This window comes from Bufo gargarizans, chromosome 4 (assembly GCF_014858855.1).
Source record: "Bufo gargarizans isolate SCDJY-AF-19 chromosome 4, ASM1485885v1, whole genome shotgun sequence".
NCBI lineage: Eukaryota > Metazoa > Chordata > Amphibia > Anura > Bufonidae > Bufo > Bufo gargarizans.
Genome location: NC_058083.1, coordinates 220,083,587 through 220,110,452, shown reverse-complemented (window position 1 = coordinate 220,110,452; position 26,866 = coordinate 220,083,587). Strand labels below are relative to the sequence as shown.

At 46.8% G+C, this 26,866-nt stretch overlaps 1 protein-coding gene across 3 annotated transcripts in view; it reads right to left on the bottom strand.

Moving 5' to 3' along the window:
* Positions 1–26,866, bottom strand: part of ARHGEF10 (Rho guanine nucleotide exchange factor 10) — a 172,467-nt gene that overhangs the window by 131,489 nt on the left and 14,112 nt on the right. For all 3 annotated transcript variants that reach the window (XM_044288945.1, XM_044288946.1, XM_044288947.1), the window contains exons 2-3: positions 4,481–4,571; positions 1,181–1,333 (exon numbers count right to left, since the gene is read on the bottom strand). In XM_044288945.1, coding sequence (XP_044144880.1) covers positions 1,181–1,333; positions 4,481–4,535 — 208 coding nt within the window. In that variant the 5' untranslated portion in view covers positions 4,536–4,571. The remainder of the gene's footprint in view (positions 1–1,180; positions 1,334–4,480; positions 4,572–26,866) is intronic.

The following is a 26,866-nucleotide window of genomic DNA, read 5'->3' as shown; positions in this document are numbered from 1 at the left end:
GGGTGTCCGCCTGGCCGTGCGGAGGCGTGCGGATCCGTCCAGACTTACAATGTAAGTCAATGGGGACGGATGCGTTTGAAGATGCCACAATGTGGCTCAATCTTCAAGCGGATCCGTCCCCCATTGACTTTACATTGAAAGTCTGGACGGATCCGTCCGAGGCTATTTTCACACTTAGCTTTTTTTTTGCCATTTTAATGCAGACGGATCCGCCCGAACGCTAGTGTGAAAGTAGCCTTAATAAAATGGGAATGGTTGGTGATATTAACTTCCTGTTTGTGGCACATTAGTATATGTGAGGGGAGGAAACTTTTCAAGATGGGTGGTGACCATGGCAGCCATTTTGAAGTCGGCCATTTTGAATCCAACTTTTGTTTTTTCAATAGAAAGATGTGACACATCAAACTTATTGGGAATCTCACAAGAAAAACAATGGTGTGCTTGGTTTTAACGCAACTTTATTCTTTTATGAGTTATGTACAAGTTTATGAGCATATGCTGTGAAGATACGAGATGTGCAGCACCTGAAACTACGGATACTGGAAGCCTGTGCTTGCATTTCTCCTGCGGTGTTGCCATCAGTGTGTGAAGAATGGGAGAAGAGGGTTGCATTGACAATCCAATACAATGGGCAGCACATTGAACACATTTTATTTAAATAACTCATGAAAGAATAAAGTTACGTTGAAACCAAGCACACCATTGTTTTTCTTGTGAAATTCCCAATAAGTTTGATGTGTCACATGACCCTCTTCCTATTGAAAAAACAAAAGTTGCATTCAAAATGGCCGACTTCAAAATGGCCACCATGGTCACCACCCATCTTGAAAAGTTTCCCCCCTCACATATACTAATGTGCCACAAACAGGAAGTTAATATCACCAACCATTCCCATTTTATTAAGGTGTATCCATATAAATGGCCCACCCTGTATATCACTGTGATGCTGTGAGTTCAGCTCACACAAGCTGTGGTTGGTCTGGGAAATGTGACCATCACGCAGACCACATTTCATGGACCATACATGGCTGTGTGAAAGCCTTAAATGCAGTATTCCACTAAAAAATTTATACTAGGTAAGAGCAAGTTATGTATCTCTCTAATATAATAATTAAAGTACCTTACAATAAATAAAAGAGATCAGACGCTATAATACAAATAAAATAAAAAATAATCATACCTGGAGGATCGGGGAGGTTAAGCCCCATGTCAATTAGATCATCCTCGGCCACTGGGAGTGGCTGCCTATCTGCTTCCGGAGCATCATCTCCACTATCAAAATCAAATTTCTCGCCTTCGTCCTCATCCTCATCAATACCAGCATTTTCCAAGACTGATGCACAAACAAAAATACTACATTTTACTACAGCAGTATCAAAGGAGAACAATGCTAACAAGCTAAATGCCATCAGATAAAATAGACATAATGCAGTGTGTGTCTACGATTCATAGATGGCTACTGTCAGGACCTCAGACTAGAGCATTTCCTTTAGGGCTGCAACGATTAATCGATGTAATCGATTATATTCGATAACTGGATTCGTTGTCGACGAATCCAGTTATCGAATAATCGCCGATTCGTTGCTATGCGGGCGGTCGCTGCATCTTTATTTTACCTTTTTACAATGACGCTCCTGTAACAGCCAGGCAGAGCGGACGGCGGCGTAACGTCACTCACTCACGTGACACGCCTGCTCCGCCTCCTTCATTCATGAGGTGGGCGGAGCAGGTGCGTCACGTGAGTGAGTGACGTTGCGCCGCCGTCCGCTCTGCCTGGCTGTTACAGGAGCGTCATTGTAAAAAGGTAAAATAAAGATGCAGACGTGATTAGTCCGACTTATAAGCATCGGGGCCGGGGCTGTTATGGGGAGGGGGGTCTGTGTATGGCACTGCTATGGGAAGGGGGATCTGTGCACTGTTATGAGGAAAGGGATCTGTGCACTGTTATGCCCATAACAGTGCACATATCCCCCTCTCCATAACTGCGCCGTCCACAGATACCCCTCTCCATAACTGCGCCGTCCACAGATACCCCTCTCCATAACTGCGCCGTCCACAGATACCCCTCTCCATAACTGCGCCGTCCACAGATACCCCTCTCCATAACTGCGCCGTCCACAGATACCCCTCTCCATAACTGCGCCGTCCACAGATACCCCTCTCCATAACTGCGCCGTCCACAGAGCCCCCCTAATAGTGTCGTCCACAGAGCCCCCCTAATAGTGTCGTCCACAGAGCCCCCCTAATAGTGTCGTCCACAGAGCCCCCCTAATAGTGTCGTCCACAGAGCCCCCCTAATAGTGTCGTCCACAGAGCCCCCCTAATAGTGTCGTCCACAGAGCCCCCCTAATAGTGTCGTCCACAATTTGTTTTAATATGGCCTTTGAACATCATTTTTCAAGTAAGATCATATAAACCTCTCTGTTTTGTAATTTTGTCGTTTTTCCCGATTAATCGTAGAAATTAATCGGCAACTAATTGATTATTCAAATAATCGTTAGCTGCAGCCCTAATTTCCTTATTAACTCCTTAGGGACCACTATAAGTCTTTTTACTGACGTAAACAAAGGGGTTTTTAGCTAAACAGCTGGCTCAATTATTACATGTACCCAAAATAGTGCATTAAAAACTATAACTTGTCCTACAAAAAATAAGGTTTGCACAGGATAGGTGAGAGAGATATGATTGCTGGGGTCCCACTGAAAATTAAAAAAACACAAGCTCAGAGACCCCTGTTCCTCCTTAGGCAGGACCATGGTCAAGCATGTGTAGGACTGTGAGAGGCTCCATTCAAACCCTATGGAGCCAAGTCTGCAGAGTACAGCACTTGGCTGTTTACACCAGCCCTAAAGACTAACCTAATCTTTACAGTTTTGTCATTACAATATTCATTTTACTTTTCTGTATTATGGATGCAGGACCTGCATGACACACTGTTGCTTTCACAATCTGACAATGGAGAAACCAGCCAATCTACGTAAGATAGTTATATCATTAAAAAGGGTTTTCCAAGATATTTTGTCAGACCCCCACCAAGCACATCACCGTACATTGAATCACAACTCAGCCCCAGTCACTTCTATCGGACTGAGATGCGCCTAGGGCACGTCCCATGGCCAAGGCAAAGCTGGTAGAGGGCTGCTGTGCTACTGTAAGTACCAGTGTCTTCTCAAACACCCGAATGGCGGGGGTCCCTGGTGTCGGACTCCAAATGATCATATTCTAATGATCTATCTAATTTTGGCGTAAAATGGTACATCTTAGGTCCTAGCCCTTTGCTGTGAAGCCCCACCTCCTTGTTGGCATAATTGGCACAGACACATTAGTAAATCTTGGCCTTTGAGTTCACATACACCAGACCACCTGAATTCCTGGCTATAACTGAAGAGACAGCAGGTTTTAATGACAGCTCAACTGGGCTATTATACCAAATTAAAAACTGTGCGTTAAACAGTTTTTAAGAAAGAAACGGTTATGGGTCCCCTATGAGGAAAGTGGTCCCCTGCTCCCTTACCATATGCTGATGGCAGCTATGTGTCTTTCTGTATACATGGAGGCAAGGAGAGCTGCAGCCACACAGATCTCATCCACATGGGCACTGACCTGCGGGGAGGACTTTATCTATGACATGTATAACCGCCCACCCCAATACAGTGGAGGGGAAGCCTGCTGCACAACAGCCACCATGGCAAATATATTCAAATATAAAAGTCTTATCTCCTCGCCATCATTACACACAACATTTAGGAAAATGAGTAAATCTTCAGTTGTAATTATACTATACAATGTGCATACCATAATGATATGTCTGTATATAATAGACAAAGATGAATTGTGAGAGCACATGCCTAAAAAAATGGCCTGGTTAAAAAAAAAAAAAAGCATGTCCGTTTTTTCAATCTAGCTATTGTAGCAAACAAGTGATGTGCATTTATGGTGGAGGAGCTGTGCGGCCTGCCATTTCACATAATCTTCCCTTTTTATGAAGGCTTCAGAGTGTGTCAAGCACCAGTGACAAGGGAGCTTTGATGGGAACAATTCAGATTCTGTCCTCAGCTCTTTCCACCGCACTGCCCCCTCATATCACCCAGTGCTCCAGCAATTTCCCTTCTGCCACTGCAAGCAAAAAAGATCACTTCTGAGCAAAGAGCCACCAGGCCGCGCTCAACTATCCCACACACGGTATTCTTACCATGAATAAAACACTACATATAAAAGTCATCACATACATGTATGTAAAAGCTCCCGAGATTCGGCGGCGCTTGCGCAACTCCCACTCACTTCTGTGGGAGGTATGGAAACTGCGTAGCAAAGCAAGCTTCAATAGGCAAGAGACCCGTTCTGGAGGGGGGGGGGGGGGAGCCACATCTATCAGACACTTATGGCATATCCTGTGCCATCAATGTGGTAAAGGCATTATATAGTCTGTATACAGCGTATTAACCCCAACCGATTGTGTAAACTTTGGCTCTTACTTTACCTTCAGGAGGTGGAGGAGGGAACTCCTCTAAATCTGGATTTTCCATACTTCCCATCCTCCCAGGCTGATCTTTTCAGCAGAAAATGCCATCCTGGAATCAACACATAAAAAGTGTTAAAAAACTAATACAGCAACAACCAGGTGCTAAGCAACCTGAAATGATAGCTACATTACCAATGAAGGAACAGGTCAAGACACGTGGAGGCTCGTAGCACAAATTACTAAAATTCCGGACAACTGGGCCCAAATGATTCTGCCACACAGTGCCAAAAGCAGATATGTCCACACCGATAGTGCCCGTAGGGCCCCAATGCAACAGCAGACTGGGGAACAATGATTGACACATGACCGCTGCAGGCCTAGCAGTGCTGGAGCAGCAAGAGTTCTTTTCCTTTACTTTACACAGGCCCCTGGGGACCTACAGGCACGGCCAGTGTAGACATTGCACATTGCTGGACTTCGCCCGCAGCTGAAGGGAATTCTTGAAACTATTCTTCTTGGGCAGCAACTTACATGTTTATTTGAGATGAGCAGCAAGGCAGATAATAGAGATGAAAAATAGGGATGAGCGAACTTGTGTTCGGGTTATCTAGGAATTCCGTCATGGATTCCGCTCCCATGGACTATAACTTATGGCCGGCGGTAGCGGAATCCATAACGGAATTCTGAGAAAACCTGATGCTTGTATGAAACGTGGAAACACAAGTTCGCTCATCCCTAGTCGAAAAGGCAGGCAGACTACAGAATGCAAAGTGTATGATGCTATGGCATGGTAGAATGATAACGTTTTTCTCAAATAATAGATTTTTATACCCAGGATGACAGAGGCATATCATTAACATAATGTCTCAGTCTGCTACAGTACATTCACATCAATGGATTTCATACATGACATTATCAATACATTATTATTCATAAGCACCATTATATATATATATCTGACATTAAGACATTAATCTGCATAAGGGAAGCTACTCCTCTAGGTGTACTATGTAACTCTTGATTTGGTAAAAGTATTCAATCCGTTCCATGCATGCAAAAAGTATTCTCTTAGGAGCCATATAACAATAACCTTTGATCTTACTTTCTTCTCAGTTTCAATCTTCTAAAAGAATTGATTGGTTATGAAACATCCAGATCTATTACAGATTTTGTCACCGATTGCACAAATTAGGTACAGCCGTAAATGCATTAACGCCCTACTGTCCCATAGACGCCACTGTCAGTCTAAAGAGTATCCTGCTTTTCCAAGGTCAACATTACCACTAAGCTACTTCCATACCGGAGAATCCCATTTCCTACAAAGTCAGAAGTAACCGCTAATGGACCAGAGAAGTAAGGTGGCTAATTAGAGCAACAGTTGATTATGCAATAAGACCTCATTTTCCTACACATCATTTGTTTTTGGCGCCGTATGGCAGAATTGTTAGCTCCCCTAGAAGAAATGCTGTTGTTACAGAGACTGTAATAGTAGAACAGCATTTACCCAAACTGAAAGCAATGTAAAAGCATGTACCAGAGGGCATTAAAGAGTTAAAGGGGTTCTCTGGGATTTTAATATTGATGACCTATTCTCAGGATAGGTCATCTATATCAGACCTGCGGAGGTCCGACACCCGACACTCCCGCCAATCAGCTGTATGAAGGGAAGTTGTGCGCAGTGTGCGCGTGCCGTCTCCCTTCCTGCTTGCCATAGACACAGCACAGCAGCAGTGAGCAGGAAGAGAGAAAGGAGCTGGCACGCGCGCACCTTCCCTTCATACAGCTGATTGGCGGGAGTGACGGGTGTCGGACTCCCGCAGATCTGATATTGATGACCTATCCTGGGAATACATCATCAATATTAAAAACCTGGAGAACCTCTTTAACCCAGCATAATCTTCTCAAGGGCAAGTGCGATACTGGGGTTAACTTCACATACACTTCACATAAAAGGCATAACGCATACACATTAATGAATGTACAGGCTCTTGTATGCCTAGTGTATACCTGTTCTAGCTGTTGTGCCATTTCTGGGCCAATTCCCCTTTTCCCCTAAACGTCCCATTATGCCTCTGGCCGTTTAGAAACAGAGGGGACAGTCTTATCACACAGCGAACCAGAAAATGAAATGGTGATGTGAACTCTCCCTTAGGCCTCTTGCACACAGCCCTTAAGTGCCGGCAATGTGCGGTCCACAAAATGCGGAACGCACATCGCCGATGTCCGTGTTTTGTGGATCCACGAATCCGTGGATTCGCAAAACACACACAGACGTGTGAATGGACACTAACAGTTATGTAGCCAGGATTCCCACAGTGCAGGGAAAAAGTCAAAGGTCTTCAGCGTGGTCCACAGGGTAAATGATCATAATGTTCTGGTACTAGTGCTCTGCTTAGTTATAGGCCATAGAGATAACCAAACTTGCATTTTAGAGATTTTCAACCTCAAAAAGGACATATAAATTACAAAGTAAAAGAATAAAAGTGCATTGTGTACTTCAAATCATATAGGGTTTGTGCCAGAGCAGACTATATAACAGCATGCAGGTATATGGGCCAGGCCTGTGCATCCTCGTCACTGGTATATCAGCATGAAAACACCACGGGCAGATCATTTTTACTGCATTTAGACACAAGTTTAAGCGCGTTTTACAAACCTTCCATATCTGTGGTTTAGCCTGCTTATACTTCATAACTATGGAACAAACTTAGAAAACAGATGTTTCCCAAAATGACACACACTCGCCTCTGCCCACAGAGAAGAGCAGAGAACACTGGAGGAGGCCTGCCTACAGGGAATGTGCTACACAGATGGCTGCTCTCCACCAGAGACGGACACAGGATCGTACAGATCACTGAACCCGTCACCTGGTGTCTGAGCTGCCGGCGCTGAGCAGACCGATCTGTACGGGGGACATTTGTCAGGACAGGTGCTCTCTGCGCTGGTCTTGATGTCCCCTGCGCCCATCATACTTTAGGCGCATCCTCCAGTAGTCTGTGTGCCTAAACAGAAAGCTATGGCTTCATGCCCCCTTCCCGTACTTGCCATGCCCCCTTTTTGAAGTCTGGCAAGGCCAGTGTAAAAAAAGGCACTTGTGACTATTTTTTCAAAAGTTTAAACTTTTTAATGCCACTTTTGCATAACAGGGAGATGACAAATCTCCCCCATAGTCTGTGGGAAAACATTCAGTAATAACTTGCATTTCATTCACTTTCATTCCTGCTCTTTTTGAGCTTTGCAGTCAGGGAGGCGGTCCTATCAGTGATTGACAGCCATCTCTGTGTATACAGGCAGAGCTGTCAATCACTGATTGCCGTCAGGGAGGCGGTCCTATCAGTGATTGACAGCCATCTCTGTGTATACAAGCAGAGCTGTCAATCACTGATTGCAGTCAGGGAGGCGGTCCTATCAGTGATTGACAGCCATCTCTGTGTATACAGGCAGAGCTGTCAATCACCGATTGCCGTCAGGGAGGCGGTCCCATCAGTGATTGACAGCTATCTCTGTGTATATCACTGATAGGACCGCCTCCCTGACTGCAATCAGTGATTGACAGCTCTGCCTGTATACACAGAGATAGCTGTCAATCACTGATAGGACCGCTCCTTGACTTCGAAGCCCAGAATAAGCAGGAATTTAAGTGAACAAAACAAGTTTTACTGAATATTTTCCCATATTTGTCTGCTCAGCTCCTGCAGATTACACGGCATTTTCATGGTGACAGGTTCCCTTTAAGGCTCTACTAGCCAACCCCCTAACGTTTACTCCTATGTCCGGAGGAGAGAAGGGTCGAGCTGCTGGATTTTAATCACAGGTGTCTAGCAGCCACTTACTGCACTCTTTCTATATTTGGAAGGGGTAGGTGTTGGGCGACTAAGCATTCAACTGACAGTTTTGTACTGTAAGTGCTCATGCACACAACCATGTGCCAGCCCATGCCCATGCTGCGGACTGCAAATTCACTTAAATGGGGTCTCCGATCCGCAGCCAACGGTCTGCAGCACAAAAAAGTAGTGCATGCACTATTTTTTACGGCACAGAGGCACATAAGCGCTCCATAGTGCTTCCGTGGGCTCCTGATCCGTGCCTCCGTTCCACACCACATCTCCCGGATTGCGGAACCATTCAATTGATACAGTCCATGCACAGCCGTGCCCGTATATTGTGGACCCGCTGTTTGCGGGCCTCAAAGCGGGCAAGAGCCACCTACGGTCGTGTGCATGAGGCCTAAACAAGATCTACTGACGCTTTTGGGCCAAGTCTCATGGGCCTCTCAAGACCCCCCCCCCCCTAACATCATCTGTCAATGGAAGCCACAGAAACAATATAAGTAACTGCACACAACACATGGTGCAGTCATGAGAATTATACTCCATCTCACTCAAATGTTACATTGTGCATCTAACCAGGGCAATATGCAGGAACTGAGCCTATGCCAGTGATGGTAAATCTTTTACAGACCGAGTGCCCAAATTGCAACCCAAAACCCTATTTATCGCAAAGTGCCAACATGGATAAACAGTCCAATATAGTATATCTCCCATGTATTTTATCATTTAGCTAGAATATCCTGCCTACATTCAGTGCGCTGCTTGTGCTGTTCATTGTGCGCCCTGCGCTGATGAATGGCAGGAAAAGTCTAAGGCATATTGGCACACCTTAGACTTTTTCCAGGATATGGGTGCCCACCGAGAGGACTCTGAGTGCCGCCTCTGGCACCTGTGCCATAGGTTTGCCACCACTGGCCTATGCAATCTCCTTGTGTAAAGCTATGGAAATATCAGGCACAAAATAATACGGTACCACGTCTCCTGACATGTCTGCTTTACTGCTCTACTTGCATCGCCCATGTGATCCCCAATTCTAGAGCATCTATTTTTAGGACTTTATGATGTGCTATTCATTTGTAACAATCAGCCCTGTACCTCACATGGATGCAGAGATCTCCCCATTCCTTGTCCAATTGTTCTGCTAGATGTTCTCATGTTAGCAGCTTAGAGAGAAGGTCTTAGGGTGGGTTCACATCTGCGTTCTGGATTCCGTTATGCCTTTCCGCTATAAAATGGTTATAACGGAAAATAACGGAAACCATAAGACGGAACGAAAGATCTGTTTTGCTGCCCATAGACTTGTATTATGATGGAATGCAAAAGGGAAGCCTTTAGAGGCTTTCCGTTTTGCTTTCCATCTTAATAGAAGTCTATGGGGAAGAATAACGGATCCGTCCCGTTTCCGTTATAAAGAACGGAGAAAAAAGTCCTGTCGACAGGACTTTGTTTTCCGTCTTGCATAACGGGACCCAGACGGATCAGTTATTCTCATAGACTTCTATTAAGACGGATCAAAACGGAAAGCCTCTAAAGGCTTCCGTTTTGACTTCTGTCTTATGGATTCCATTATAACCATATTATAACAGAAAGCCATAACGGAATCCAGAACGCAGATGTGAACCCACCCTTATCAGCAGGGGCGTACCTAGAGCATTTGGCACCCCCCCCCCCCCCCCCCCAAGAAAGTTAAGAAAACATGCAAACTTTTTTCAATGTTTTCAATAATATTTATTACAAAACATTCAGACATCCGCATGTGTTTTGCGGATCCGATCCATGTATTAGTGGATCCGTAAAAATCATACGGACGTCTGAATGGAGCCTTACAGGGGGGTGATCAATGACGGAGGTGATCAGGGAGTCTATATGGGTGATCACCCCTCTGTCATTGATCACCCCCCTGTAAGGCTCCATTCAGACATCCGCATGTGTTTTGCGGATCCGATCCATGTATCAGTGGATCCGTAAAAATCATACGGACCTCTGAATGGAGCCTTACAGGGGGGTGATCAATGACAGGGGGGTGATCAGGGAGTGTATATGGGGTGATCAGGGGTGATCAGTGGTTCATAAGGGGCATCTCCTCTCCTACATAGCGCCACATACCTCTTACATCCAGTGATGTCACCTTTGATGTAGACGTTCTCTTTCCTCATCTTCTCCATTCAAACCAGACCGCCATGATGATTTTTCTGCCATCTCCCGGTCTCTGCAGAGATTGAGAAACAGACATTAGTTTCCTGCCACCCCCTCATAGCCCCCAGTAGTAGTATAGCTCCCCATGATACCCCCTAGTAGTACTAATTTTCCCTATAATATGACAGTACATGAAATACCCCCGCTTAGTGCCCGCAGTTGAGCTAATGTCCCCATAATGTATGCCAGTATAAAATACCCCTATATAGTGCCCCAGTAAATGCCCTCATACTGCTCCTCTCCCCCTTCCCCACAGTGTCCCCATAATATGCCAGTAAAAAAATGCCCCTTAGTGCCCCCAGCAGATGCCCCTATAGTGCTCCTCCTTCACAATGTGTCAGTAAAAAAATGCCCCTTCTTAGTGCCACCATATGCCCCAATAGTGCTCCACTCCCCCATAGTGCCTCCCATAATGTGCCAGTAAAAAAATGCCCCCTTAGTGCCACCAAATGCCAGTTCCCCCCATAATGTTCCAATACAAAAGACCACTTTAGAGCCCCCACTTCCCCATAGTGCCCCCAAATAATGCCCCTATAGTAACACCAGATGCCCCATAGTGCTGCTCTCCCCTATAGTGCCCCCCAGAATGTGCCAATAATTTAAAAAAAAAGCCCACAGATACCCCCATGGTGCCCCCCCATAATGTGCCAGTAAGAAATGTCCCCATAGTGCCAGCTCCCCCCCCCTATAGTGCCAGCTGTCCCCTATAGTGCCAGCTCCCCCCTATAGTGCCAGATCTCCCCCCTATAGTGCCAGATCTCCCCCCCTATAGTGCCAGATCTCCCCCCCTATAGTGCCAGATCTCCCCCCCTATAGTGCCAGATCTCCCCCCCTATCGTGCCAGATCTCCCCCCTATCGTGCCAGATCTCCCCCCTATCGTGCCAGATCTCCCCCCTATCGTGCCAGATCTCCCCCCTATCGTGCCAGATCTCCCCCCTATCGTGCCAGATCTCCCCCCTATCGTGCCAGATCTCCCCCCTATAGTGCCAGATCTCCCCCCTATAGTGCCAGATCTCCCCCCCTATAGTGCCAGATCTCCCCCCTATAGTGCCAGATCTCCCCCTATAGTGACCCCCCATAGTGCCCCTCCATAGTGCTAGTTCCCCCCCCCCCCCCCCCATAGTGCCAGATTCCCCCCCCCCCCCATAGTGCCAGATCTCCCCCGCAAAGAGGAAAAAAAACAAAAACGAATACTTACCTCCATCAGCTCAGCAGCAATGCAAGCCCTTTCCGGCCTGTGTCCCTGCTGTGTGCTGCCGGTCTCAGGCGTCGCGATGATAATGACATCATCGCGCTGCCTGAGCCGGCCTCTGATAGGCTGCAGGCATTAGTGCCTGCGGCCTATCAGAAGAACAGGGGAGGGACACGCCTCTCCCTCCCCTGCCCCACAGCACACAGCGGCCGCAATTACATCCAGGGCCGCGCCGCCTGTGGCGATCGGCGGTGCGGCCCTGAAGAATAAAAAATATAATTATTTTTTTTTTAAAGACAGGCGGCCTGGCTGGCACCCCCCTTGTGAGTGGCACCCGGGGCGCCCCTCCCTTGGTACGCCACTGCTTATCAGGGGCATGTCCTTTCTGCTGCAACCTTCTCTCCCTGTAACTGTCACAGATTCTAACAATAGATCAGCTGGTGGCAGTTGAATGATGGAACTGAGCATGTGTGACCACTTCTGTGAGGTGGACAGAGAAATAAGGAAAACAAAAAGGTCACTCACTTATTTACCTTCCATCACTGAGCCTCTCATCCCCAAGCAGCAGATGACCATAAAAGGCACAGTGGCCCAGCCATAGGCCCCTTTCACACGGGCGAGAATTCCACACGGGTGCAAAGCGTGAGGTGAAAGCATTGCGCCTGCACTGAATCCAGACCCATTTACTTCAATTGGGCTGTGCAGATGAGTGGTCATTTTCACGCATCACTTGTGCGTTGCATGAAAATCGCAGCATGTTCTGTATTATGCGTTTTTGACGCAACGCAGGACCCATAGAAATGAATGGGGCTGCGTGAAAATAGCAAGCATCTGCAAGCAAGTGCGGATGTGGTGCGATTTTCACGCATGGTTGCTAGGAGATGATAGGGATGAGTAACCCCATTAAAGTCTAATCCCTGTATTATTTTCCCTTATACCAGTGATAGGCAAACTGCGGCTCTCCAGCTGTTGCAAAACTACAACTCCCACCATGCTCTGCTGTAGGCTGAAAGCTGTAGGCAGCCTTTGCATGCTGGGAGTTGTAGTTCTGCAACATCTGGAGAGCCGCAGTTTGCCCATCACTGCCTTATACCATTGTTATAAGGGAAAATAATAGCATTCTTAATACAGGATGCTTAGTAAAATGTGCCTCATGGGGTTGAAAAATTTATTTAAAAAATTAACTCACCTCATCCTCGATCGCACAGCCGGCATGGTCTTTTTTTTCAGGACCTGCAAAAGGACCTTTGATGACGTCTTCATTCAGCAGGACCTGCGCTGATGTCAAAGGTCCTTTTGCAGGTCCTGAAAGAAGAAGACAATGCAGCGTGATCAAGTGCATGAGGTGAGTAATGCTTTTATTATTTTTTAACCCTCAATTGACATGATATTATTTTCCCTTATAACAATGTTATAATGGAAAATAATAAAATCTACAGAAAACCTAACCCAAACCCAAACTTCTGTGAAGAAGTCTGGGTTCGGGTCTGGGTACCACATTCAGTTTTTTCTCACGCGCGTGCAAAACACATTGCACTCACACGGAAAAAAAATGAACAACGAACGCAATCAAAACTGACTGCAATGTAGTGCCTACTCGCGTGGGTTTCCCGGAATGCATCCGGCTCTCACCCAGCGACGCCCGTGTGAAGGGGGCCATAGAGAAAGAGTGGCGGTGAATAGGCGAGTCCTCTTTATTTTATTTACACCCTTTCAGGGCAATAACTATATTGGTTTTGGGACCAGACAACCATTTTAAGCACACAAATACACAGCAGATGTCTGGGAAAAGATATGCCAAATAAGGGTTCTTCAAGAAGACTTGAGATGGGGTCTTCACTGCAGCATTCAGTATGTACTTACATAGTGATATAATAAATGATTGTAATGCCAATGATCTATGGCAACTGCTATCCTGCTCCTCCCTTTGGACATCCCTCTTAAAGTGGCATTTATTATATAGAGAAAGTTAACAAAAGGCACTTACTAATGTATTGTTATTGTCCATATTGCTTCCTTTGCTGGCTGGATTTATTTTTCCATCACATTATACACTTCTCATTTCTATGATTACGACCACCCTGCAATCCATCAATGGTGGTCAAGCTTACACACTATAGGAAAAGGCGCCGATCTCTTTTGTGGCCAGATACATTAGGAAGTACCTAGTATTAATGTTCTCTACATAATAAGTGCCAATTGCTTAAGTGAGATATTCCCTTTAGGGGCAGATCTCCACTGGCTTCTTCTTTCTTGATTAATAGGTGTCTCCATACACAACACTAAGCCTAGGGCTAGCGCTACACAACGACATTTGTAGCGCATTTTGTCGCACAGCAATTATTATAATGATATTCTATGGTGTCGAACTGCGACATAAGCAAAAAATGTATCCGCATTCGCAGTGCAACACCATAGACTATCATTATAAAAATTGTCGTGTGACTCTTGTAGACAGGATAGACAGTTTCGTGGAGTTAAAAAGTGACAAGTCATGCCCGTGTGTGACATTTGGTGTTATCTGGTCACACTTGGCGACACTGCAACTGTTAGAAGTGGAGTGACAAGTAGGTCAAGATTTCAGTATAGAACACCTTTAAGTCTCATTTATGATGTGCGACTTTTAAGAAGTCGCAACTCCATGCAGGCAACCGCCTGGTGCACTTTTACACACATTAGGTAGACACCACATTGCAGGTGTGCCAAATATATTATTACTGTGTGCCATTTAATACATTTGGCACCACCACCAAAAATGATAAATCTCCCCCACAATTGTTATCATTAATATTTCATGGCATATGACATCATCCACTTCCAACATTTAATGCTTCTCGAAGAGCATTTTAAATAAAGAGGCTGGAAAATGACGGGTACACACATGCAGAATTTTGTCTCAGCGAGCTATAAACTTCAACTCACACATTCAGCCAACTTAGGGACGTAATGTGGAAAATACACCCTTTCCTTGGGGAACCTCGCCCTTGAAAATGCTTTTGCTTGCTTAAATATTGTAGCATGTAACATGTTCACAACATGGTTTCCTTATTTTTTGGGAAGAAGAGGTATTGGTAGGTGATGCTTATTTTAGAATGACGTCTACACGGTGCTGGCCTACTGTCCTACACACTGGTATGGATGAGAACTCAGATAGGTGTAAATGTAAACTATGCATTTCTAAAGATTCTAAACAAATATTGTCACATCTCAGATTTGTGACACTTGTTTTTTAGAAACGGCAAATGTTTTTCAGCTTATGTATGTACACCAGGCTTAAAGGGGTTTAACCACAAAAAATATTCTACAGTTTTCAAACCAGTACCTGCATCTGAATACTTTTGTAATTTTATGTAATAAAAAAAATGTAGCATAGATACCGAGTTATTCAATAAAATGTATCTGTATAGCGCCACCTGCAGTTTTTTTTCTTATTTCTTTGTCCTGCTCACTGAGATGGCCGCACATGCTCAGTTTCATCTTCAACTGCCTCCTGAGTTGTGATAGGGAGAGCATGGACACGCCCCCTGAGCTGCAGCAGAAAAGACACGCCCCTTGAGCTGCCAGCGTGATATAAATCTAGCAGAGCAATACATGGGGAGATCTCTGGATCCATGTGAGGTACAGGGCTGGTTCTAGCTTTGTTAGAAAGAGATGGTCATGTGCTATGTGAGGTCTCATTTTAATTTTTTACATTACTCATGGGATATACCCTTTAAACGGAGTGTCAACCAGGGATCTGACAGTTTAAACACCTTCAAACCCATTATCATCGGGGGAATCTGCCAGTAATCACACAATGGGGTCACTTATTACCCCCTACTCCAGTTTTTGGAGTAGAAAAGTCGCAAGAGACCCCATTTTGCATTTCTTTAAACGCTGGTGTGCCTAAATGTTGGCACACATGATTCTTTTACACTGTCCTTAACAATGGGACAGGCATAGGGAGACAGGGCCATCTGCCCTGACAAATTCACCAACATTTAAGCCTTTTCCAGTCATAAATCACACCTGAAATTTACTCCAGTCTGGGGATGGAGTAGATTTCAATCTAGGTGCATGAACTGGCTGAGGATGCGTTTCATCATACTTTTTTTTTTTTTTTTTTTTTTACTAATGGCTAGAGTTGAGCGGACACCTGGATGTTCGGGTTCGAGAAGTTCGGCCGAACTTCCCGAAAATGTTCGGGTTCGGGATCCGAACCCGATCCGAACTTCGTCCCGAGCCCCATTGAAGTCAATGGGGACCCGAACTTTTCGGCACTAAAAAGGCTGTAAAACAGCCCAGGAAAGGGCTAGAGGGCTGCAAAAGGCAGCAACATGTAGGTAAATCCCCTGCAAACAAATGTGGATAGGGAAATGAATTTAAAAAAATTAAATAAATAAAAATTAACCAAAATCAATTGGAGAGAGGTCCCATAGCAGAGAATCTGGCTTCACGTCACCCACCACTGGAACAGTCCATTCTCAGATATTTAGGCCCCGGCACCCAGGCAGAGGAGAGAGGTCCCGTAACAGAGAATCTGGCTTCATGTCAGCAGAGAATCAGTCTGCATGTCATAGCAGAGAATGAGGCTTCACATCAGCCACCACTGCAACAGTCCATTGGCATATATTTAGGCCCAGCACACACACAGGCAGAGGAGAGAGGTCCCGTAACAGAGAATCTGGCTTCATGTCAGCAGAGAATCAGTCTGCATGTCATAGCAGAGAATGAGGCTTCACGTCACCCACCACTGCAACAGTCCATTGGCATATATTTAGGCCTAGCACACAGGCAGAGGAGAGGGGTCCCGTAACAGACAAGCTGGCTTCATGTCAGCAGAGAATCAGTCTTCATGTCATAGCAGAGAATCAGGCTTCACGTCACCCACCACTGCAACAGTCCATTTTCATAAATTTAGGCCCAGCACCCAGGCAGAGGAGAGAGGTCCCGTAACAGAGAATCTGTCTTCATGTCAGCAGAGAATCATTCTGCATGTCATAGCAGAGAATCAGGCTTCACGTCACCCAACATTGGAACAGTCCATTGGCATATATTTAGGCCCCGGCACCCAGACAGAGGAGAGGTTCATTCAACTTTGGGTAGCCTCGCAATATAATGGTAAAATGAAAATAAAAATAGGATTGAATGAGGAAGTGCCCTGGAGTACAATAATATATGGTTAAGGGGAGGTAGTTAATGTCTAATCTGGAAAAGGGACGGACAGGTCCTGTGGGATCCATGCCTGGTTCATTTTTATGAACGTCAGCTTGTCCACATTGGCTGTAGACAGGCGGCTGCGTTTGTCTGTAATGACGCCCCCTGCCGTGCTGAATACACGTTCAGACAAAACGCTGGCCGCCGGGCAGGCCAGCACCTCCAAGGCATAAAAGGCTAGCTCTGGCCACGTGGACAATTTAGAGACCCAGAAGTTGAATGGGGCCGAACCATCAGTCAGTACGTGGAGGGGTGTGCACACGTACTGTTCCACCATGTTAGTGAAATGTTGCCTCCTGCTAACACGTTGCGTATCAGGTGGTGGTGCAGTTAGCTGTGGCGTGTTGACAAAACTTTTCCACATCTCTGCCATGCTAACCCTGCCCTCAGAGGAGCTGGCCGTGACACAGCTGCCTTGGTGACCTCTTGCTCCTCCTCTGCCTTGGCCTTGGGCTTCCACTTGTTCCCCTGTGACATTTGGGAATGCTCTAAGTAGCGCGTCTACCAACGTGCGCTTGTACTCACGCATCTTCCTATCATGCTCCAGTGCAGGAAGTAAGGTGGGCACATTGTCTTTGTAGCGTGGATCCAGCAGGGTGGCAACCCAGTAGTCCGCACACGTTAAAATGTGGGCAACTCTGCTGTCGTTGCGCAGGCACTGCAGCATGTAGTCGCTCATGTGTGCCAGGCTGCCCAGGGGTAAGGACAAACTGTCCTCTGTGGGAGGCGTATCGTCATCGTCCTGCCTTTCCCCCCAGTCACGCACCAGTGATGGGCCCGAGCTGCGTTGGGTGCCACCCCGCTGTGACCATGCTTCATCCTCATCCTCCTCCACCACCTCCTCATCCTCGTCCTCCAGTAGTGGGCCCTGGCTGGCCACATTTGTACCTGGCCTCTGCTGTTGCCAAAAACCTCCCTCTGAGTCACTTCGAAGAGACTGGGCTGAAAGTGCTAAAAATGACCCCTCTTCCTCCTCCTCCTGGGCCACCTCCTCTTCCATCATCGCCCTAAGTGTTTTCTCAAGGAGACATAGAAGTGGTATTGTAACGCTGATAACGGCGTCATCGCCACTGGCCATGTTGGTGGAGTACTCGAAACAGCGCAACAGGGCACACAGGTCTCGCATGGAGGCCCAGTCATTGGTGGTGAAGTGGTGCTGTTCCGCAGTGCGACTGACCCGTGCGTGCTGCAGCTGAAACTCCACTATGGCCTGCTGCTGCTCGCACAGTCTGTCCAGCATGTGCAAGGTGGAGTTCCACCTGGTGGGCACATCGCATATGAGGCGGTGAGCGGGAAGGCCGAAGTTACGCTGTAGCGCAGTCGAGCAGCGGCAGGATGTGAACGCCGGAAGCGCAAACAGACAGCCCGCACTTTATGCAGCAGCTCTGACATGTCGGGGTAGTTGTCAATGAACTTCTGCACCACCAAATTCAGCACATGCGCCAGGCAAGGGATGTGCGTCAAACCGGCTAGTCCCAGAGCTGCAACGAGATTTCGCCCATTATCGCACACCACCAGGCCGGGCTTGAGGCTCACCGGCAGCAACCACTCGTCGGTCTGTTGTTCTATACCCCGCCACAACTCCTGTGCGGTGTGGGGCCTGTCCCCCAAACATATGAGTTTCAGAATGGCCTGCTGACGTTTACCCCGGGCTGTGCTGAAGTTGGTGGTGAAGGCGTGTGGCTGACTGGATGAGCAGGTGGAAGAAAAGGAGGAGGAAGCCGAGAAGGAGGAGGTGGCAACAGGAGGCAAAGAATGTTGCCCTGCGATCCTTGGCGGCGGAAGGACGTGCGCCAAACAGCTCTCCGCCTGGGGCCCAGCTGCCACTACATTTACCCAGTGTGCAGTTAGGGAGATATAGCGTCCCTGGCCGTGCTTACTGGTCCACGTATCTGTGGTTAGGTGGACCTTGCTACAGATGGCGTTGCGCAGTGCACACTTGATTTTATCGGATACTTGGTTGTGCAGGGAAGGCACGGCTCTCTTGGAGAAGTAGTGGCGGCTGGGAACAACATACTGTGGGACAGCAAGCGACATGAGCTGTTTGAAGCTGTCTGTGTCCACCAGCCTAAATGACAGCATTTCATAGGCCAGTAGTTTAGAAATGCTGGCATTCAGGGCCAGGGATCGAGGGTGGCTAGGTGGGAATTTACGCTTTCTCTCAAATGTTTGTGAGATGGAGAGCTGAACGCTGCCGTGTGACATGGTTGAGACGCTTGGTGACAGAGGTGGTGGTGGTGTTGGTGGTACATCCCCTGTTTGCTGGGCGGCAGGTGCCAACGTTCCTCCAGAGGCGGAGGAAGAGGCCGAGGCGGCAGCAGCAGAAGAGGCCGAGGCGGCAGCAGCAGAAGAGGTAGCAGGGGGAGCCTGAGCGACTTCCTTGTTTTTAAGGCGTTTACTCCACTGCAGTTCATGCTTTGCATGCAGGTGCCTGGTCATGCAGGTTGTGCTCAGGTTCAGAACGTTAATGCCTCGCTTCAGGCTCTGATGGCACAGCGTGCAAACCACTCGGGTCTTGTCGTCAGCACATTGTTTGAAGAAGTGCCATGCCAGGGAACTCCTTGAAGCTGCCTTTGGGGTGCTCGGTCCCAGATGGCGGCGGTCAGTAGCAGGCGGAGTCTCTTGGCGGCGGGTGTTCTGCTTTTGCCCACTGCTCCCTCTTTTGCTACGCTGTTGGCTCGGTCTCACCAATGCCTCTTCCTCCGAACTGTGAAAGTCAGTGGCACGACCTTCATTCCATGTGGGGTCTAGGACCTCATCGTCCCCTGCATCGTCTTCAACCCAGTCTTGATCCCTGACCTCCTGTTCAGTTTGCACACTGCAGAAAGACGCAGCAGTTGGCACCTGTGTTTCGTCATCATCAGAGACATGCTGAGGTGGTATTCCCATGTCCTCATCATCAGGAAACATAAGTGGTTGTGCGTCAGTGCAGTCTATGTCTTCCACCGCTGGGGAAGGGCTAGGTGGATGCCCTTGGGAAACCCTGCCAGCGGAGTCTTCAAACAGCATAAGAGACTGCTGCATAACTTGAGGCTCAGACAGTTTCCCTGGTATGCATGGGGGTGATGTGACAGACTGATGGGGTTGGTTTTCAGGCGCCATCTGTGCGCTTTCTGCAGAAGACTGGGTGGGAGATAATGTGAACGTGCTGGATCCACTGTCGGCCACCCAATTGACTAATGCCTGTACCTGCTCAGGCCTTACCATCCTTAGAACGGCATTGGGCCCCACCATATATCGCTGTAAATTCTGGCGGCTACTGGGACCCGAGGTAGTTGGTACACTAGGACGTGTGGATGTGGCAGAACGGCCACGTCCTCTCCCAGCACCAGAGGGTCCACTAACACCACCACGACCATGTCCACGTCCGTGTCATTTACTACATGTTTTCCTCATTGTTATCGTTCACCACAACAACAAAAATATTATTTGGCCCAATGTATTGTATTCAAATTCACCTGAATATAAAATTTGAGGCCTAGTATTTAGGCGCTGGGTGACAGGTATAGATTTACTGACAGAATTAGACTTGGAAATGCACAGTAGCGTGTGTGTAAAGTTATTCTGAATGACCCTATGTGCACCTTGAATATTATATACCCTTTTAGGGATAGATTTCAAATAGCTCTGATACAGCAGAAACCACTAAATTAGGAAATTGCTAAATTGGGAATTGTATTTCAACCCAGAACAAAAAATGTGCTTTGACGGACACTAAATAACTTGCCCAGCCAGAACAGTACAGCAGTAACGACAGATTTAGCGGGATATAAATTTGAGGCCTAGTATTTAGGTGCTGGGTGACAGGTATAGATTTACTGACAGAATTAGACTGGGATATGGCCAAAAAATAACCACACTATTGCTGGTTAAATGCACTTGGTGTGACAGCTTGACCAACCACACTACTGAGGGTTAAATGCACTTGGTGACAGGCGCAGCTTGCCCCTGATGTAGTATATGGCCAAAAAATGAACAGACTATTGCTGGTTAAATGCACTTGGTGTGACAGCTTCACCCTGATGTAGGCTTTAGCCAAAAAACAACCACACCATTGAGGGTTAAATGCACTTGGTCGCAGCTTGTGCTGGCGCACCACAAGACACAAAATGGCCGCCGATCACCTCAGAAAAAAGTGACTGACAAACGGTCTGGGCAGCCTAAAAACAGTGAGCAATTGAGTATCAGCAGCTCAATGACCCACAGCTGCAGATCGATCAATAATCAAGTCCTTTAGAGGAGTTAATCTGCCTAATCTCGCCCTACTGTCGCAGCCGCAACCTCTTCCTACGCTAATCAGAGCAGAGTGACGGGCGGCGCTATGTGACTCCAGCTTAAATAGAGGCTGGGTCACATGGTGCTCTGGCCAATCACAGCCATGCCAATAGTAGGCATGGCTGTGATGGCCTCTTGGGGCAAGTAGTATGACGCTTGTTGATTGGCTGCTTTGCAGCCTTTCAAAAAGCGCCAAGAAAGCATCACAAAAGCGCCAAGAAAGTGACGAACACCGAACCCGAACTTTTACGAAAATGTCCGGGTCCGTGTCACGGACACCCCAAAATTCGGTACGAACCCGAACTATACAGTTCGAGTTCGCTCATCCCTACTTATGGCCTATCCCCAGGATAGGTCATCAGTATCTGATTGGTAGTGGTTCGACAACCGGGACCCCCGCTGATCAGCTGTTTTAGAAGGCAAGTGGCGCATCGGTGAGCATAGTGTCCTCCTCATAGCTCACCAAGCACAGTTCTGTACATTTTATAGCGGCTGTACTTGGTATTGCAGCTCAGCCTAGGCCACGTGGACAATAAAACGTGAGCGCCACGGAGTGTCAGACTCCCACCGATCAGATACTTATAGGTTATCCTGAGTATACGTCATCAGTAAAAATTAAATGTCACAAAACCCCTTTAAGCACATCTTCCAGCAGCAAATGGAGTATCGAAGACTGGTGTAAACTATTGGTCTTTGATAAATGACCCCCAGTATCTCTAGCTAACAGAAGGGTTCCCCCTTCTATGACACTATATGCCCTGATAAGACAAAGATGGGATATTCCCCCATTGTCTTGTAGGTGCGGGTCCCACCACTGGGACCCGCACCTACATCGGGAACAAATCCCTGCAAGGTGGTGGCTGAAGGACTCAGGTCTGGCCACCACCAAGCCGGCTCCCCATAAAAGTGAATGGGAGCGCACCGCGCATGACCAGCCACCGCTCCCATTCACTTCTGTGGGCTCGACGGAAATAGCCAGCCCCGTAGAAAATGAATGGAGGGCGGCTGCGCATGCACAGTGCGCCCTCCTTCACTCTCGGGGCTCTGTTCTCTATATGGGTGCGATATGCCCCAATTGTCTATGATGAGACAACCCCTTTAATGGCAAAATTCACAGGTGTTTGATCCAAGAATGGCCCAATAAATTTCCAGGTTCATTTAGTATTTCAACAGTCCTCATCATGCTGTTCACATTTTGACATCATGAGACCAAGATGACACCTAACAATTGATCAACAGTACCTCGCCATTGCGAGGTTTCAAGCAGGATGTTCTCAGATGGAAGTGGCCACTGAGCTTAGAGTGTCACTGAGTGTCATTAGCAGGTTGCAACAGAGATACAGAAAGACTGAGAACTGGACGTCCTTTGGCCACATCCCACACTGATAATTGGCTTCATTGTCAACAATGCCCCGCAGAACCAGATGATGAATGCCACACAACTCCAGGCACATTTAAAGTAGGTGAGAGGCACCCAAGTGTCACATTAGACCATTTGAAACTGTTTACATCAGCTTGGTCTGCATGCTAGATGGCCTGCAAGGGTACCTGACCACACCACCAGACACAGGCGTTATCGTCTTGCATGGGCCAGAGAGCATCTACACTGGATGAGGGACCAGTGGGCCTCAGTACTGTTCACTCATGAAAGTCAATTCACACTGAACAGAAATGATGGCCGCCAACGATGTTGGACGTCAAGGAGGGTGCTATGCATCAGCCAGATGAGCCTTTGGTGGTGGTAGTGTTACAGTGTGGACAGGTGTGTCTAGTCAATACAGAACTGCCCTACACTTTGTGAATGGTACAGCGACAAGCCCTTATTACTTCAATAACATTATTAATCCAGTCAGTGTGCCTCTGCAAGAACAACACAGGCTTAATTGCATCCTTATGGAACGGCTGCTGGAGACTGAGGTACCTCAAATGGAGTGGCCTGCACTTTCTCCAGACCTGAATCCCATTGAAAACCTATGGGATCAGCTGAGTCACCGTGTAGAGGCTCATAACTCGGTACCCCAGAACCTCACTGACCTGAGGGCCACACTTTAAGAGTTGGATGCCATGCATCAGCAGACAATAAGAGGACTAAGTGAACAGCACGAGACGTCTTTGTCAAACTGCAATTGATGCTCATGGCTACATGAGAAGTTATTGAGGCATTGACATTTTTGGTGGGGGTATTCCAACCGCTGTTGTTGGCTTTTAATTCAATAAATAGATTGAGATGAGAAAATAACCATTGCATGCATCTACTTACATGCCCTACTTTCATGATATAATATCACTGTAGTGTGAACTTTACATTTTCCATAATTTTCACACAAAAGCCAAATATCCCCAACTTTTTGAGAGTAGTGCATACAATCATATAGGAATACTGTTACATACACTGTACATCTGGAGGCACAGAAGCAGACCTTGACCCCTAAAAGGGAGTCTGTCAACTCTAAAATCTGTTTCACAATCAGCATACTGTTATGTATGGCAGATGTCCTGAAACATAACCATATCTCTCGTGTGAAAATCCGGTCCTCGATTCCTTAGAAATACTTCTTTTTATTTTGATGCAAATTCGGGTGAACTGTGGGCAGGGCCGCTCCAGGCTGCCCCTGTGTAGTTTTCCATCCATAGAGATGTATGAGAGTTTTTATTGGTGCCATTTTGGGGTACATACATCTTTTTGAGTGGTAGTACGAACACAAAAAATGCAATTTTCAGTATTTTTGGCTGACAATTTCATTTGCCACAGCTAATTATAACTTCATATGTGAATTATGACAAAGTTCCAAAAACCGACCAGTTTGTAATGACCAAGCCCGGACAGAGGGGAGGACTGTTATCACAGCTGTTATATGACACCACCTCACCCAACTTAATTAGAAGTTACAGAAAATGGCGGGTCAGAAGTTCACATGAAAGTTTTGTAATTCTGTGCAGTACATCAACGATCTTCTTGCATAAGAGTCTGAAATATTTTAAAAAACTTTCAGAAACATTTTGTAGAAAATGGCATCAAAAACTGATCCCCTCAACCAATAATACATCCATTGTCACAAATAAAGCCAGCTGTAAACCATCCAAAAACGTATTCCTATGACAGTGAAGTGCAGTTGTGCCTTTCTCCGGTAAGAACAGCGCAAGCGCAGTGCGATACTGTCAGGGGCGCGCTTCCAGAGCCTCATCCTGTATCTCCACAAGTGCTTCTGCCGGTCCGTGCCATTAGATCAGGAGCCCAGCTCTCATGTAAGAGCCAAGCCTCTGCTGCATGGGAGACCCAGGCAGTGCTTAAAACGAGGCCACTGTAAAAAGGCAGCGACCTACCCCAACGCCTGCTGGCGACTTGATTTTATGCTCTTCCTAACAAAATAGGTGCTGTTCACGGCAGCGCATACAGAATATGCTATACATCATAGCCATGCGTATGTCATATCTTGATTTCATACTGTACTACATAAAAGGCAAGTACATTGATCCCTCAAGATACAATGGCCTCAGGATACCATATTTTCAACATACAATGGTCTTTTCTGACCCATCATCAGTTGAAACCAGACTGAACATACAATGTCTCAGACTCAGATCCAACCAATCAAGAACACCTCTCTAGTAAAATAGCTGGATTAGTTGCTAGTTAGCAGCCATTCCTGACTGTTACATATAAGGACATGTCTTATCTGTCTTAATTATCTGCTTATTTTTTTTTTCCATCTTCCTTTTCTCTCATCTTGAATGACATTTTGGGGCTTTGGAACAGATTACTCCACTTACAATGGTCTCAACATACAATTGTCCTCCTGGAACCAATATTGTAACTTGAAGGACCACTGTACATAAAGACTGGGGGAAGTGTCACCATCACCAGTGGGGTACCACAGGGGTCAGTGTTGGGCCCCATTCTCTACAATATGTTTATATATTGTAGAAGGCTTGCACAGTAAAAGATCACTTTTTGCAGATGACACTAAGGCTACTTTCACATCTATATTGCGCTTTCCGGTTTTGAGATCCGGCACAGGGTCTCAAAACTGCAGCACAACGCTTCAGTCTTGTCACCATCCTGAACTGTGTAAAGTGATTACCACGGGAGAGGACAGTAAACAGCTACAGAGGAATGTGGATAGATTGAAGGCAGGGGCGTAGCTATAGGGGGTGCAGAGGTAGCAGTCGCTACTGGGCCCAGGAGCCTGAGGGGGCCCAGGACCCTTCAGCCGCATAAGAAAAAAGACTGGTATTATAGAAAGTCCATGCTGGTCAAGTTACACCTCTGGGTGGAAAGAAGGGGTTAGGTCAAGAATTTGGCACGGGGTAATGTTTCAATTTTTACCTCAGGTAGCACGAAGGCTATGTGCTTTCCTGCCCCTGGCCACAAAACACTGAGGGAAGGGGGCCCAACTGAACTCTTGCACCAGGGCCCATGAGCCTTTAGCTAGGCCCCTGATTGAAGGCTTGGGCAGGGAAGTGGCAGATGAGGTTTAACACTGACAAATGTAAGGTTATGCACATGGGAAGGAACAATGCAAGTCTCCAGTACATACAGTACTAAATGGTAAAACACTGGGTAACACTGACATAGAAAAGGACCTAGGAATTTTGGTGAACCGCAGACTAAGCTGTAGAAACCAGTGTCAGGCAGTTGCTGCCAAGGCCAGTAAGATAATGGGTTGCATCAAAAGGAGCATAGATGCCCGTGATGAGAACATAGTCCTATCACTTTACAAATCACTAGTCAGACCACACATGGAGTACGATGTACAGTTCTGGGCTCCTGTAAACAAGGCAGACATAGCAGAGCTGGAGAGGGTTCAAAGGAGGGCAACTAAAGTAATAACTGGAAAGGGGGGGGGGGGGGGGACTACAGTACCCAGAAAGATTATCACAGTTAGGGTTATTCAGTTTAGGGACAAGACAACTGAGAGGAGATCTAATTACCATGTATAAATATATCAGGGGTCAGTACAGATATCTCTCCCATCATCTATTTATCCCCAGGACCGTGACTGTGACGAGGGGACATCCTCTGAGTCTGGAGGAAAGAAGGTTTGCACACAAACATAGAAGAGGATTCTTTACGGTAAGAGCAGTGAGACTATGGAACTCTCTGCCTGAGGAGGTGGTGATGGTGAATTTACTAAGGCCTCTTTCACACGGGCGAGAGTTCAGTGCGGGTACAATGCGTGAGGTGAACGCATTGCACCCGCACTGAATCCGGACCCATTCATTTCAATGGGGCTGTGCACATGAGCGTTGGTTTTCACGCATCACTTGTGAGTTGCATGAAAATCGCAGCATGTTCTATATTCTGCGTTTTTCACGCAACGCAGGCCCCATAGAAGTGAATGGGGCTGCGTCAAAAATCACAAGCATCCGCAAGCAAGTGCGGATGTGGTGCGATTTTCACGCACGATTGCTAGGAGACGATCGGGATGGGGACCCGATCATTATTATTTTCCATTATTAAATGGTTATAAGGGAAAATAATATCATTCTTAATACAGAATGCATAGTACAATAGGGCTGGAGGGGTTAAGAATAAATAAATAATTTAACTCGCCTTAATCCACTTGCTTGCGCAACCCAGCTGCTCTTCTGTTATCATCTTTGCTGTGCACAGGAAAAGGACATTTGATGACGACACTGTGCTCATCACATGGTCCGTCACATGATTCATCACCATGGTAAAAGATCATGTGATGAGCGCAGTGATGTCATCA